General features: G+C 45.7%; 2 protein-coding genes across 8 annotated transcripts in view; both read left to right on the top strand.

Annotated features, from left to right (window-relative positions):
• The window catches only part of LOC143961332 (C-myc promoter-binding protein-like), a 250,429-nt gene that overhangs the window by 20,643 nt on the left and 213,396 nt on the right, over positions 1-16,390 (top strand). The gene's annotated exons all lie outside the window — the stretch shown is intronic.
• LOC143960815 (uncharacterized) lies at positions 11,060-12,981 on the top strand. Its single transcript, XM_077469739.1, has 2 exons — positions 11,060-12,647; positions 12,827-12,981. The coding sequence occupies exon 1, from the start codon at positions 11,114-11,116 to the stop codon at positions 12,644-12,646; it is 1,533 nt and encodes a 510-aa protein (XP_077325865.1). The 5' UTR covers positions 11,060-11,113; the 3' UTR covers position 12,647; positions 12,827-12,981.

Consider the following 16,390-nt stretch of genomic DNA (forward strand, 5'->3'; position numbering starts at 1 on the left):
TGACCCATCTTCAGTGTTCTGGCTGAGGGAAGAAGGTTCTTATCCAAGATTTTACAATACATGGCCCCTGTCCATTTTCCCCTCAATGCGGCAAAGTCAGCCTGTGCCTTTAGCAGAGAAATGGCCCCAAAGCATCACGTTTTCACCTCCCGTGCTTGACTGTAGAGATGGAGTTCTTAGGGTCATAGACCCCATACACACTATACAACTTGTGTTGTCAGATTTCCCTTATGCTGCTTTCACACTGAGGCGCTAAAAATGGCGCCTATAAAGCGCCGCTCCTCTCACTCCAATGTGAAAGTCCTGCAAGCAGCATCTTTGAGGCGCAGTATACCCCACTCCTACAGCGCTCCTGCACATTGAAATCAGTCGGCAGCGCTGGCCAAGTGCTGCTGCAGCGGCGCCTTGCGGGCACGTTTAACCCTTTTTCGGCCATTTAGCAGGGGTTAAAAGTGCCCTGCTAGCGGTCGAAAGGGGCCGCAAAAACCACGTTAAATTGCCGCTAAAAATAGTGGTGCTTTATCCAACAACGCCCCAGTGTGAAAATAGCCTTAGATTTACCAAGACCATGTAGTGCAAGGAGCTGCCTGATTGCATATAATTGAAACTCTTAAGGTTTGACCTCATATTATATGGTTTTGGTAAATCTGAAGGGAAAAAAATCTATAATTGTATAGTGGACATCCAGCTTTAGTCAGCATTTTTCTTCCTCCAAACACGTCGAGTTGATGCAAATAGCTACATTTTGGTCTCATCTGACCACATCACTTTCTCCCAATCCTTCTTTGAATCGTTTAGATGTTCATTGGCAAACTTCAGAGGGACCTGTACATGGGTCTTCCTGAGGAAGGGGACCTTGTGGGTGCTGCAGGATTTCAATACAATGGCGACGTATTGTGTTACCGACGGTTGGTTTGGTGACTGTGGTCCCAACTGCCTTGAGATCATTCACAAGCTGCTCCTGTATAGTTCTGGGCTGATCCCTCACTTTTCTCACGATCATCCTCACCGCATGAGGAGGAAGCTTTCATGGAGCTCCAGATCGAGGGAGATTGATGGTTATTTTGTATTTCTTCTATTGGAATAATTGCTCCAATGGTTGTCTTCTTCTCCCCAACCTTCTTGCTGATGGTCTTGTAGCCCATTCCAGCCTTGTGCAGATCTGCAATCTTGTCCCTGACGTCCTTTGACAGCTCTTTGGTCTTGCCCATGATGGTGAGGATTGAATGGAAGAAAGAGATTCTATGGACAGGTGTCTTTTATACACATAACAAGTTGTCGTTAGGAGCTCCTTCTTACATTGACAGGACTAATCTGTGTATCACTGGAGCCCAGCGGCGTAACTAGAACCTTCAGGGCCCTGATGCAAGAAACCTTGAAGGGCCCCTCTGAACCCCAGCCAAGGCCCTTCCCTCCGAGTCCGGTGGTGGAACTCCAGGGTGTGGTCACAGGTATGACCTTTGTGAGCCCTGTAGTTCCACCACTGGCATCAGTAGTTTTTTTTTTTTTTTTTTAGGTGCCCCATTGGGGAACTGTCCCTAGGCAGGATGGGGTCCCCATCCCCAGAAGAGATGAGGTCCTTTTCTCCAGGGCAGATGAAGTTACTGCACCCAGGTGAGAAGGGGCCCCTGTCCCCAGGGGGAGATGGAAGGGGTAAGTAATGGTGTGTGGGGGATGGGGTCCTCTCACTCAACATGACCAAGCTGTAGGCCGCGCACTCATCCATGTTGGCCTGGGCTCCATCCAGAGTGCTGGACGGGTGATCAGCATATCTCCCAGAAAGACCTTTCCTCATCTGTGTATGACGGGGAGGAGGGGGGCTGGCAGACAAGCCTGCAGTGTCCTCCTGTTTTTATTTTTTCAGTTTTTTTTTTTGGTTTATATTCTGTCTCTATCATTTAAAATACACCTATGATAAAAATTATAGACCCTTTTAATTTCCTTGTAAGTGGGCAAATTTACAAAATCTGCAGGAGGTAAAATAATTATTCTCCCCACTATATGTGTGTGTATGTATATATCTACAGTCTTTTTTTTTTTTTTTTTTTTTTTGTCCTGTATTTATTGGAGATTTTTTACTTAAAGTGGTATAAGGCCTCATTCCCACGAGGCAGATCCGCTGCCTCGGAGTCTGCATCTGTCCGCCAGTTCAGCGGGAGATCTCTCCTGTTGATCTCCGCTGAGCCGGCGGATGACGGGTCCCCCTCTGCTCACTGAGCAGGAAGGGGCTTGTCCTCCACCGCTGCTTGCTATGGAAAGATCTGACGATAACGGACAGCATGTGCGTTTTTCATTAGATCTCATCCGATCCGCCAGGGATGGATGTGAACGTAGGGCCATCCATCTGATTTTAGCGTATCAGACCGGAGTGGATCAGATCGGGTCGGATGTCAGTTGACCTGTCACCGCTGACATCTGTCCCTCCATAGACTAACATGGAACGCCTGTTCAGATCCACTGACGGGCAGACCCGAACGGTGTGAAAGGGGCCTAAAACCCAGAAGCAAACATTTTATTGTATTGCAGCTTATCAATTGTTACATATGATGGCTGCATTCATGTGTTTTTTTTGTTTTTTGTCTGTTTTTACATCTAGTGCTCCATGCATAGATGAGACAAACCATTGCCTCTGGCAGGTGTGCTTACAATCATTAGCTTTTATTCATGTAAAAAAAAAAAAAAAGTTTGCTGTAACGGATTATGATGTGTGAGCTGGAGATTGCCTTCAATTTGTTAGTGCATCTAAATCTGCTAGTACGGTACATCTAGCACCCCCCCAATGCTGCTGTCTTCTGTGCGTCCTGTTATCCTTCATCCAGTATTGTGTCTCAATAATATAGGAGGTGTGTTGCTATATTAATTATGACGCACATACAGATCCTACTACGTTTAGCTGATCTCCTTGCATTGCAGCTCTCCATTATTTAGCCGTAAATGTGGTATACACTATATACAATCACCCGACACTAGTCAGTTTCCACAATCCATGACTTAACTTCACAGTTCACACAAATACGTTTTAAATTCAAACTGTAGCACTGACGTAAGTAAACTATTATTATTATTATTTTTTTTTCGCAGTAGTGTGACAATCCCTCCACCTCCGGTCTAACTAATCACTCTCACCTTATGGCATGGACCCCTGTGCAAACAGGTGGTCATGCAATCGGGTATCAAAAGGGTTAACACGGACCATAAACTTCTCTCACGTCTCCTTAGATCTCAGCAAGGACGGCAGGTCATGGGTAGAAAGAAAAGATCTAAGTTCTCACCGCTCAAGTATAAGATTTAATTTTTGTGTTCAAACACAAACTACTCGCATAAAGATGATAAAAACACAGCATGTAAAGCCGACAATCATGTTAGTTCCGTAGGGCAGCAGCGGATGACGTCGGCTCCTCCACCACACGCGTTTCGTTCAATCAAAACGTTGACGTCACCGGACTCCTCCCCCCCCCCCTCCCTTCGTTAGACGGAGGCACTTGGGGAAAGGGGGAGGAGTCCAGTGACGTTGATGTCAGTGATGTCGCCCGATCTCTGACAGAACTCCCTGAAGACCCGTAAGCTGGCGGAGAGGTGAGTACCGATCAAAAGAATTTTGATCGATCAAAAAAATTGATTAATCGAGGAATTCATCTTTAATTTCCACAGCCCTAAAAAAAAAAAAAAAAAAAAAATGCATCCACCATAACTAAGGGTTAGTAACAATATATTACATTGATTTGGGGTTTAGTACCCCTTTTAAGGCTAAATTCACACTTGTGTGATTTTTTTATTTATTTTTATTTTTTTCATGTGACTTGGGACGCGCAAAGTCGCAGCCCTTGTATTTCAATGGAAGCCTTTCAAATCTATGCAACTCGCACTACTTTGATGCTACGTTCATGTGACTTGGGCACCATAGACTGCAATGTAAACTCTCAAAAGTAACATGAAAGTCGCATCCTAATGTTGTCAACAGCTAAAGCTGCATCCAAGTTGCAACCCATTCGAAATTTACAGTGAAAATCCCACTAATTTGGAGTTGCACAATTGTGAATGGAGCCTAAAGAGGTTTTTGCAGGGAGCTGAAATGTCACCCTCCAGGACCCCTGCAGGGGGGGGGGGGGAGGGAGGGGGGGTTCCCCTTCCAAATGATCCATCTGTTTTACCAGTCCCTTGTGGGCAGTATTTGCTTCAGTACTGTGTAGTGGTGAAACCAGGTACTGCACATCGACTACTGAAAGATAAACTCCACATTTTAAAAGTAGGAAATCACAGGTGAGGTGACAGATCGGTTTGCTGCCTTATGCCCATAATATCGATCACCATAGTTCTAGGAACATTCATAGGTTCTGGAGATTTGTATTTCTTCGATGGAAGTTGCGGGTCTCTCCAAAGTTTATTGTAGTTATAGGATGCTGCCAGGCCTGTTGTTTTAGTGCAGACACTCATAGGGGAGAGTAAAGGAAAAACTTTGTAAAGAGCCGGAACTAGTCCATTCATTATTAACTGTTATAATGCCAGAGGGCACGGCTGGGTAGACTCTAATAGTAATGTATTTTACTGCCTCCTCCATAAATATATCCCGGTGTTAGAAAGCTGCCAGTAAAAGTGAGCGCAGAGCAGGCATGATGAAAATCTATGAAATCTGACAACACGGAACCGCTCAGGACACGTCTGTTATCAGAAAACCTTTCATCATTGTATTGTGGAGCTTACTGTCAGGACTTGTGTGTGTGTGTGTGTGTGTGTATATATATATATATATATATATGTGTATGTGTGTGTGTGTGTGTGTGTGTGTGTGTGTGTGTGTGTGTGTATATATATATATATATATATATATATATATATATATATATATATATATATATATATATATATATATATATATATTTTATAGTGCTCATAAGGTTACATACCCTGGCAGAATTGGATTTCTTGGCCATTTTTCAGGGAATGTGAATAACACAAAAACTTTTCCTTCACTCATGGTTGGTGTTTGGCTGAAGCCATTTATTATCATTCAACTGTGTTTTACTCTTTAAATTATAATCAGGGTAATTTGGGTAGTTTCTCTTGTGATCAAAAGTTTACACCCCCTGTTGATTTTGGCCTGATAACATGCACACAAGTTGACACAAAGGGGTTTGAATGGCTATTAAAGGAAACCATCCTCACCTGTGATCTGTTTGCTTGTAATTAGTGTGTGTGTATAAAAGGTCAATGCGTTTCTGGACTCCTGACAGACCCTTGCATCTTTCATCCAGTGCTGCACTGACGTTTCTGGATTCTGAGTCTTGAGGAAAGCAAAAGAATTGTCTAAGGATCTGTGGGAAAAGGTAGCTGAACTGTATAAACCAGGGAAGGGATATAAAAAGAGATCCAAGGAATTGAGAATGCCAATCAGCAGTGTTCAAACTGTAATCGAGAAGTGGAAAATTAGGGTTTTTTTTTTAATCCAAACCACGGTCAGGTAGACCAACTAAAATTTAAGCCACAACTGCCAGGAAAATTGTTTTGACTGCAAAGAAAACCCCACAAATAACTTCAGGTGAAATAAAGGACTCTCTGAAAACATGTGGTGTGGCTGTTCCAAGATGCACAATAAGGCGGCACTTGAAGAAAGATGGGCTGCACGGTCGAGTCGCCAGAAGAAAGCCATTACTACACAAATTCCACAAAGTATCTCGCTTACAATACGCCAAACGGCACAGAGACGAGCCTCAAACCTTCTGGCACAAAGTCATTTGGAGCGATGAGACCAAAATCAAGCTTTTTGGCCACAACCATAAACACTACATTTGGAGAGGAGTCAACAAGGCCTATGATGAAAGGTCCACCATCCCTACTGTGAAACATGGAGGTGGAACGCTGATGTTTTGGGGATGTGTGAGATACAAAAGGCACAGGAAATTTGGTCAAAATTGTTGGCAGGATGAATGCAGTATGTTATCAAAAAATACTGGAGGAACATTTGAATTCATCAGCCAGGAAGCTGCGCATGGGACGTACTTTTACATTCCAACATGACAATGATCCAAAACACAAGGCCAAGTCCACCTGTCATTGGCTACAGCAGAATAAAGTGAAGGTTCTGGAGAGGACATCTCAGTCTCCTGACCTCAATATCATTGAGCCCCTCTGGGGAGATCTCAAACGTGTCGTTCATACAAGACAGCCCAAGAATTTACAGGAACTGGAGGCTTTGTGCCAACAAGAGGAATGGGCATCTTTACCATCTGAGAAGATAAAGAGCCTCATCCACAAATATCACAAGAGACTTCAAGCTGTCATTGGTGTTAAAGGGGGCAATGCACGGTATTAAGAACTGGGGTATGTAAACTTTTGATCAGGGTCATTTGGGTAGTTTCTGTTGTCATTATGATTTAAAAAGAGTAAACACATTTGATAATAAATGGCCAAACACTAACCATGAGTGAAAAAGTTTGTTCATCATTTAATACTTTTTTTTTTTTTTTTTTTTTTGATGGCGCCCTTTAGCTCGTCTACATTGTTGGATTTGGTGCCTCTCATCTTCCTCTTGACAATACCCCACACATTCTCTATTGGATTTAAGTCAGGCGAGTTTGCTGGCCAACCAAGCACAGTGATACCATGGTCATTGAACCAGGTATTGGCACTTTTGGCAGTGTGGGCAGGTGCCAAGTCCTGCTGGAAAATGAAATCGGCATCTCCATAAAGCTGATCAGCAAAGGGAAGCATGAAGTGCTCTAGAATTTCCTGGTAGAGGGCTGCACTGACTTTGGACTTGATAAAACACAGAGGACCAACACCAGCAGATGACATGGCTCCGCTAACTGTGGAAAATGTAGCATTTTGTTTGGAAATCCAAGGGTCCCAGAGTCTGGAGGAGGAGCGGAGAGGCACAGAATACAAGTTGCATGAGGTTCAGTGTGAAGTTTCCACAGTCAGTGATGATTTGGGGAGACGTGTCTTCTGCTGGTGTTGGTCCACTGTGTTTTATCAAGTCCAAAGTCAGAGCAGCCCTCTACCAGGAAATTCTAGAGCAGTGATGGCGAACCTTGGCACCCCAGATGTTTTGGAACTACATTTCCCATGATGCCCTTGCACTCTGCAGTGTAATTGAGCATCATGGGAAATGTAGTTCCAAAACATCTGGGGTGCCAAGGTTCGCCATCACTGTTCTAGAGCAATTCAGGCTTCTCTCTGCTGACCAGCTTTATGCAGGTGCTGATTTCCAGCAGGACTTGGCACCTCCTACACTGCCAAAAGTACCAATACAAGTGATTGTAAAGTAGGGCTGGGGAAAAAATCGTTTTTAATAGTTGAGAGGTCAAATCGATTCAAAATTTAAGCAAATCGATTTAAGCAAATTTATTTTTTCACCACCGTGCGGGTCCGAGGTGCTTTGGCCTAGTCCACTAGGCCGAAGCCACGGCCTCATCTAAAAACTCGCAGCTCCTCAGGAGTGGTGCGGTGTCCATCAAAAAAAAAAGAAAACTTGATTTGAATCGTGAATATAGTTTTTTTCTCCCTTCGTCTTTCAGGACAGCACCTGGAGAGAGCGCAGCTCCACCCACTTTCCCAGGAAACACTGCAGATCACTTTAAAAGACCGGACACTTCCACCATGGCCTCAGTTGTAGTGTTTCCTCCGGCCATGGTGGAAGCGCTGCAGGGAACCAAGGGGTGCTGCGCTCTCTCCAGGTGGGGAGGGTTTGAGGCATGCCACTGTTGCGCGGTTGGTACAGACCTGGCCAAGCTTCCTCCCTTCACGCGCGGGGGTCGCTTCGGTGCCCGCTCTCCTTCATACCCAGGGGGGTCAGGCTGTGGAGGTTCCTCCTTCCTTAGACCGGCGGCTGGGTTTGGTACGCGGCCGAGATTCATATCTCGCGCCGTTCGTCAGGCTCATGCCTTCCGGGTCCGGATGGCGAGTGCGTCATTTCCGTCCGGGGGCGGAACTTTCGACGACGCGGCTTCCGGTTCCGGCCGCTGGAACGCAGGGAGAGGGGGCCGGTCTCCACGGCTGACATCACTTCCGGGAGGCGCAGAATTCAAACAGATAAAGCGCCCAGACGCCATTCGATCCTCACTGACGATGGAGGAGGATCAATCGGCGGTGGCAGGAGCAGGAGCCACAATTGTCAGCCAGGCTCAGGTAAGCAGAGACAGCGGTCTCTGTCATTACTGTTAGAGCTTGTTTGTTTTTTCTCCCTTCCTGACTTGGGGAAGCCTGCAGCATTGTTTTCCTAGAAATTTTATGTAGGAATAATGCTTTCAATGTTTGTTTAGTGAGTCTGTGGGGGGATTCACTGGCTGAAGAGCAAATAGAATGTGAGATCAGTTAAAATCTGTTCTATTTGGCAGCATATCTTCCTGTGTCTACTTTGTGTTTTGTAACTCAGGTTTGGCATCTTTTTTTCTTGGTATATTTCAGAAAACAAGAGAAAAGACCAAGCATGTGTCCCCTCCTAGCAAGAGGAGGTGCCCATCGTGTAGAAATGTTCTAAAAAGATTCTTGGACTAAGGTGCTATGCAGGTCCTGCATAAGCGACTTAGTCAACGAAGAAGCAGCCTCCAGTACCCCTGCGTCTCAGCAGGGAGAGCTACTAAGTTCTTTTAGGAAAGAATTATCAGACACTTTTGAATCTTTCCGGTCTTATTTAGACAGACGCCCAGCTGCGGGCGGTAGCTCAGCTCCCCGTTCTCACTCATCAGCACCTGCACCCAGGGGGGGCAGTGACTCGGAGGAGGAGGAGGAGGAATACGCTATGTCCTCTGTTTCAGAGGAGGAGGCAGAGGAAGCAAAGGAGGCTTCCGCTTCTTCATCCCGGTATAAGTTATCCTTGGAGGAGGTGGATGACTCACTGAAAAATATCCACATGACTCTAAATATCACAGAGGATGAGGCCCAACTGTCACTACATGACAAGATGTTTCAGGGTTTGGGCGAGGTGAAACGCAGAGTTTTCCCTATGCATAAGTTTCTATCCGAAACTGTCAAGAAGGAATGGAGAGACCCTGAGAGGCCTCCTTTCCTTTCTAGGTCTCTCAAACACAGGTTCCCCTTTGAGGAGGATAGCTCACATGTGTGGAACAAGAAACCTAAGCTCGACGCAGCCTTTTCCCAGGTCTCAAGGAATACGGATCTTGCGTTCGAGGACATGGGTATCCTCAAGGATCCCATGGACAAAAGAGCTGATTCCCTGCTAAGGAAGGCCTGGGACTCAGCATTAGCAAACCTCAAGCCAGCAATGGCTTCAACTGTAGTAGCCAGAAATTTTAGAGCACTGGCTAGAACAGCTAAAAGATCATATTGAGGCAGGAACACCTAGAAAGGACCTGCTCGATACTTTGCCTGTTCTCTTAAAGGCAGTAGGGTATATGGCGGATGCCTCGGCAGAGTCAATTAAAATGTCAGCCAAGTCCTCAGCCCTTATAATCTCAGCCCGTAGGGCCTTATGGGTTAAGACATGGGCAGGAGATACTGCCTCAAAAGCCAAGTTATGTGGTCTTCCGCTCGAGGGAGACTTGGTATTCGGCCCTGACCTAGAAGCCATTCTGGATAGAACGGCTGACAAAAAGAAGGGTTTTCCTCCTAAAAAGAAGGTGATTCCCCAGAGCACAAAGAATTTTCGTGCTTTTCGAAAAACCTCTGAGACCAACAAAGAGACAGGATATAGGAGGCCCTGGAAGCCTCAGAGGGGAAGGGGCAAGTCGGGAGTGTTATTCCGTCCCCCTACCCCGAACCCAAAAAACCAGTGACAGTCTTCCAGCTGTGGGAGGGAGGTTACAGGCCTTCCTACCGCAGTGGAAGTCAGTGACGGACAGTCTGTTTATCCTCAGTATAATAGAAAGGGGTTACAGACTGGAATTCGATCACTCCCCCCCCCCCCCCCCCCCCCCCCGCACGGTTTTACGTAACCCAGGCTCCTCAGGACTCAGAAGTCCGTAGCCATGATCTCTATTCTGGGGGAACTGATGCAGCAAAAAGTGATCATGGATGTTCCCCCCCGAGGAGAGGGGATAGGGCTGTTACTCACACATTTTTCTTGTAAAAAGACCATCGGGCAAATTCAGACTGATCCTGAATCTGAAGATTTTAAACAAATCAAATACAAAAGATTCAGGATGGACACAATCTTCTCGGTAAAGAGTCTTTTGATGCCAAACTGTTTTATGGCGTCCATAGACTTAAGAGATGCATATCTCCATGTGCCCATGGCCATAGCTTCACAGAAGTATCTGAGGTTTGCACTCAGGACAGGAGGCTCGGTGATACATCTCCAGTTCAGAGCTCTCCCGTTCGGTCTATCCTCATCCCCAAGGATATTTACCAAGATCGTAGCAGAGGCCCTAGCCCCCCTCAGGGTAGAAGGTATATCAATCGTGCCATACTTGGACAACCTTCTAATCTTTGCCAATACAAAACATCTATTGGAGAGGGACCTGGGGAGAACAGTAAGACACTTAGAGGGCCTCGGATGGCTAATAAACAGGGAAAAATCAAGCATGATTGCATCCCAGTCTATAAAATTCCTGGGGTACACCATCGACTCCAGGCAGGAAAGGATTTTTCTACCAGAAGAGTAGATAGAAAAGGTCAAGAGTGCTGTGAAGAGGACCCAGACAAACCTGCCTATCTCTGTCAGGGCAGCCATGTCTGTGTTGGGCCTCCTCACATCATCCATTCCCGCTGTACAGTGGGCACGCTTGCATGCAAGGGAGCTCCAACAGGCAATTCTGACAAATTGGTCCTACGGGGACTCCCTGGAGAAACAATTCAAGATGCCCCCTCAGGTCCAGAGAAAGCTCTGGTGGTGGAGGGATCACTCAAATCTGGACAAAGGTCTACTTTGGTGTTTTCCGGTAGACCTGAGGCTGACTACAGTTGCAAGCTCCTGGGGGTGGGGTGCCCACCTAGAAGGGCAGATGGCCCAGGGGAACTGGACAGTCAGGGAGTCCAGGAGATCCTCCAACTGGAGGGAACTCAGGGCCATTCTGCTCGCGCTATGGGCCTTCAAGGGAGTGGTTCAGGGACTCCATGTCCAGATCCTTTCCCTCAACGCCACAGCTGTATCATATATAACAAGGCAGGGGGGCACAAGGAGCAAGGTGCTGCTATCCTTGGCCAGCCAAATTCTGTCATGGGCAGAGGGCAACCTGAGGTCCATATCAGCAGTGCACCTCAAAGGGGACCTGAATGTGGTAGCAGATTTTCTGAGCAGGGAAAAAGTTCGGGAATCAGAATGGAGTCTGAACCACGAAGTTTTTCAAGAGCTGACTGTGAGATGGGGCCTACCTCAGATAGACCTATTTGTGTCACGAAGCAACAACAAGGTGAGGGCCTTCTTCTCTTTAAACAGACAAGATCAGGCAAGCGGACTCGATGCCCTAGCACACCCGTGGGATTTCCACCTGTGCTACGCTTTTCCCCCCTTTCAATTGATCCCTCTGGTTCTAAAGAAATTGCAGGGGGAATCCACGAGTCTAATCCTAGTGGCCCCCTTCTGGCCCAAGAGGTCATGGTTTGCTACCATACAGAGGATGGCGGTGGGACCCCACTGGGTTCTTCCGCTTCGAAAGGATCTCCTAACCCAGGGACCTCTTCAGCATCCGAACATCGGGCAACTCAATTTGACCGGGTGGTTACTGAGGAGCAAATTTTGAAGAGAAAAGGGTTATCTGATAAGTTAGTCACAACCCTCCTAGGAAGTAGAAAAGATACTACTAGGGCAATTTATTTTAAAACATGGAAACGTTTTAACTCCTGGTGCCTATCAAAGGAATTTCCTCCCCAGGAGATTTTTTCAGTTCTTGAATTTCTCCATGAGGGCATGGAACTAGGGTTGGCAGCTAGTACCCTAAAGACACAGGTGGCTGCTTTATCGGTTTTCCTTGAGAGACGATTATCTCAGGAACAGCTTATTATTAGATTTTTTAAAGCTCTGGCCAGAGCTAGGCCCGTACCATTTAAGTTTTTCCCTAAATGGGACCTGTCCTTGGTTCTACGGGCATTGACAAAGGAACCTTTTGAACCCCCAGCAGCAGCGACTCTCAGGTTGTGGTCGCTTAAGTTGGTCCTTTTAGTGGCCATTACATCTGCTAGAAGAGTAGGCGAACTACAGGCCTTATCAATAGTGGAGCCTTTCTGTTGCATATTTCCGGACCGGGTTGTTCTTAAAACTGACCCGGGCTTCCTTCCAAAAGTCTCAACAGCCTTCCATAGGACGCAAGAAATAGTTCTACCCACCTTTTGTCCTTCACCTGCAAACGCTACAGAGAAATCTTTCCATACCCTAGATGTTAGAAGGTGTCTATTACACTATCTAGAGATCACAAGTGAGTTTAGGAGGTCAAACTCCCTTTTCATAGCGTTCTCAGGACCACGGAAGGGCTATAGTGCGTCCAAAAATACTATAGCTAGGTGGCTACGAATGGCTATTAGGGAGGCCTATAGTGCATCCGGGGCTGAACCCCCCGCAGGGGTTGTCGCCCATTCTACTCGGGCAGTAGCAACTTCCTGGGCGGAAAGAGCAGGAGCCTCTCCGAATCGAATCTGTAAAGCGGCTACGTGGACAAGCTTCACCACCTTCACACGCCACTACAGGTTGGACCTGCTCTCAGCTTCAGACCAGGCCTTTGGCAGAAAGGTTCTGCAGGCGGTGGTCCCTCCCTAGAGTAAGTACTCTCTTATCATCTCCAGGTGCTGTCCTGAAAGACGAAGGGAGAAAAACCCTAGTTAGACTTACCGGTAACGGTATTTCTACGAGTCTTTCAGGACAGCGCCGATGACCCACCCTATATTGTGTTTGATAAATGTGGTGTTATTGCTATGTTTTCTGCTTATTTAATTTCAGCATGGCGGAGGTACTCTATGAACAACTGAGGCCATGGTGGAAGTGTCCGGTCTTTTAAAGTGATCTGCAGTGTTTCCTGGGAAAGTGGGTGGAGCTGCGCTCTCTCCAGGTGCTGTCCTGAAAGACTCGTAGAAATACCGTTACCGGTAAGTCTAACTAGGGTTTTTTTTATTTTTTTTATTTTTTTAATGTTTTTAATTAAGTCATACATGCCTCCCACTGCACAGAGTGCCCCTGACCCTCGTCTTCTTCTGAGGTCCCCTGGTGGCTCTCATGGCGCCTCACTTCAGACAACCCCTAGAAGCAGCGCTCTCCCAAGGGGCTTGCCCCTTATTTGCGTCCATAGACACGGATGCTGGACTCGGCCCTGGTGCCCGCGTCATTTGATTTGATTGACAGCAGCAGGAGCCAATGACTACGCTGCCATCAAGCTATCCAATCAAGCCAGGAACCCGTGCAGAGAGGGAGAGCATGTCTCTGGTGTTGGAATTGGCGGGCTCAGGTAGGTAAAATGGGGGGGGCTGCCAGAAGTTTTCTCACCTTAATGCATTAAGGTGAGAACATGAAGGTTTACAACCCATTTAATGGTCACGGTATCGCGGTGCTTGATTGACCAGCTAACTTTTCTGATCTAAACCCCATAGAGAATCTGTGGGGTGTTGTCAAGAGGAAGATGAGACACCAGACCCAACAATGCAGACGAGCTGAAGGCTATCAAATCATCCTGGGCTTCTATAACACCTCAGCAGTGCCTCAGGCTCACCGATGGGCACTGATAAGTGTAAACAAGGCACTCTCTATCCCGTCAGACATCCCCAGTTATCAGCTCTCCTTTCTGCACACAGACGGCGGGTGCGGAAAGGAATGCCGATAACCCGCTAATCTGGTTATGTTGTGATTGGCTGTTATTTGGCACAACTGATCATCTGATAAAGTGATTGTCCCTTTACCCGTGATCAGCTGTATCCAAAGGACACAGCGGTCACAGAGCACACCTGATGCATGCTCGTGGGAGGACAACCGTGGACGCCCTCCCAGAACTCAAGGCCAGCACGGTAGCCAACTTTTTGCTATAGCGCAGGCAGGAACAGGTTAAATAATGATTAAAATCAAAGATGTAATATAATTGTAGCTTACCAGTCAGTAAATGTGGTGGTTGCATTGGTGTGGTGTGTGGGTTTTTTATTTTTTGGTAAGTCTTTTTTTATTTTTTATTCCCCCCCCCCCTATATTTTCACATTGGTAAAAATGCGTATCACACCACCTGTATTAGTGAGAGACCACTCTGGATGAAGGAGCACAGGAGGTACCTTTTGGGCAGCATCATAATGATTCATAAGCTGTAATATGACATTTTTAATTTTGGGTGTAATTCTGCTTTACAGCATATTACCCCAACATTTCATATTACTGATATAATCATGTGCAGCGCTCAAATATAATGTCACTACTCTTAAAAACTGTATTATTAGTGTCTGTATATTTGAGAGCTGCACATTATTCTGTAATTTACCATTTGCAATTATCTTTTGCTGTGCTGGCTGTTTTATGTACACTTTATTTTTTTTTTATATATCTTCCTGATATATGCCTGCTGTACCATGTACTTGTACTTGTATGAGGAAGTATCCTGTATTGCTTCCTTTCTGTGAAATCCCTGGTGATCCTGCCAGTCCCTCCTTTTTCTTATTAAAAGCTGACCACACTAAGCAGGAGAACACACTGTGGTCAGTTCTCTAGCTATGCTGGGAACTGTGTACTCTCCTCCAATGTGCAGACATGCCTCTGCTGCACAGCCATTCACTGGGAAGCTCATTGTGCTGCTGCTCCCCCCCCCCCCCAAGCTCCTACGTGGACACTTCTAAAAATAAAATAATATCTGAAAAATTGTTCATCCTTCCCCCCTCCTTTTTTTTTTTTTTATTTTTTTTTTTTCTTCTTCTTATTTTTTTTTTCCCTCTTTAAATATCTAGTACACAAATGTATTTTATTTTTTCCCAATTCAATTTTAAACTGAATGGGTTGTTTTACAAAACGACCATTTTAAATTGCTTTTTAAATTTTTTTTTTTTTTTTTTTTTTTTTTTTGCGATTGACAGCATCATCGTGTTTTATTCTTACTTTATTTATTCTCTTGTAGTTTAGACCCGGACCCGGCGAGCTCGTAGAACGGAGCGGCTGTCTCCTGTAATTATTTGTCCACTCCTGCTCCGAGCTTGTTTGTATTTTATAATGAGGTCCCTTGGTTTTTGCTTAATGATGCATGACATCGGGGGTGGGGGGGGGAATGGCCTCCTTTCTTTCGTGGAATGATCCCGCATGCAGCCAGTGTTTGATATAACATAGTAGGATTTAAATGACAGATCACTTATTGTTAGCAAACGTGTATGACCAGCCAGGAATGCGTAACCTTTTATAATCCTATAATAAATGCTAATGCCGCCTATAGCCTGTGAAGCTGTATGTTGTCGAATGAAGGCTTCTTCCCATCGCATCACATGTATATTTCCGTGTGATCTGGTATATAATAACCTTTTCTGAATTCTAAAATGGTGTGATGACCTAAATATTACTATTCATAATATTTTTATTTTATTTTGCATGTACATTCCACTGGGCAGAGTGACAGTCGCTGCATAGGGCGTCCCTGACCCTCTTTATACTCTCTTGCTGGTTAGGGCGTCCCTGACCCTCTTTATACTCTCTTGCTGGTGCTCCCTTGTCCTTCCTTTCTTCTCCGCTGCTGGTGCTGAAACTGGCTGTGTTGGTGACCCAGGGAAATATTGACTTCGGTCCCTAATTCACGTGACAGTGCTCAGGCCTAGGAATTGGGATGACCCAGGGAAGTGGTGAGGTCTCTTCCTAGGTTGCGCTCGGCTGTTATTACAAGAAGAGGCAGGGGATGTTCTATTCCCCAAACCCCCCCCCCGGCCGCTCGCCCCGGGCTCTCCTGTCCCACCGGCAACCAGCCGGCACATCCGCCAGCTGAAGACCCAAACAAAGTCGATGTTTCATTCGGATCTAGTAATCCGGAAGCGATGTCACAACATCACTTCCTGGATTACTGGCAGCTTAAAGGCACCAGTTTTAAAAAATAAAGCAGGGCTGTTACTGATTAAAAAAAAAAAAAAAAAAAAAAAATGATAAAATTTTATCAATTTAATCAACTAATTTCGATTAATTATAACGCACATACAGATCCAATTACTTTTAGCTGATCTCCTTGCATTGCAACTCTGCATTAGTCAGTGGTATACACTATATACCAGGGTTCCTCCAATGGTTGCTAGGGGTTCCTTGATCGGTGACCAATTTTTGCCTCTAAGATAAGTTCCTACTGACGACACAAATGATCTTTTTAGCTATCTGTAGGGGGAAATTCTTCCCCAAGACCACAGATGTAAGGAACACTCTTCCACTGACCATCGCACCAATGTATCATGAGTTTTAGATATAGCCCCCTTTTTTTTTTTTTTTTTTTTTAACAGGGGTTCCCTGAGACCGAAAGGTCATTTCAAGGGTTCCTCCGTGTTGCAAAGGTTGAGAGATACAATCCCCCGACAC

The sequence above is a fragment of the Lithobates pipiens genome, unplaced genomic scaffold (assembly GCF_037356315.1).
Source record: "Lithobates pipiens isolate NorthernLeopardFrog02 unplaced genomic scaffold, aLitPip1_a1.2 Scaffold_8, whole genome shotgun sequence".
In the NCBI taxonomy this organism is placed as follows: domain Eukaryota; kingdom Metazoa; phylum Chordata; class Amphibia; order Anura; family Ranidae; genus Lithobates; species Lithobates pipiens.

Coding starts and splice junctions, on each gene's coding strand:
- LOC143960815 (XM_077469739.1), top strand. CDS start 11,114: ATGGGCAGAGGGCAACCTGAGGTCCATATCAGCAGTGCACCTCAAAGG.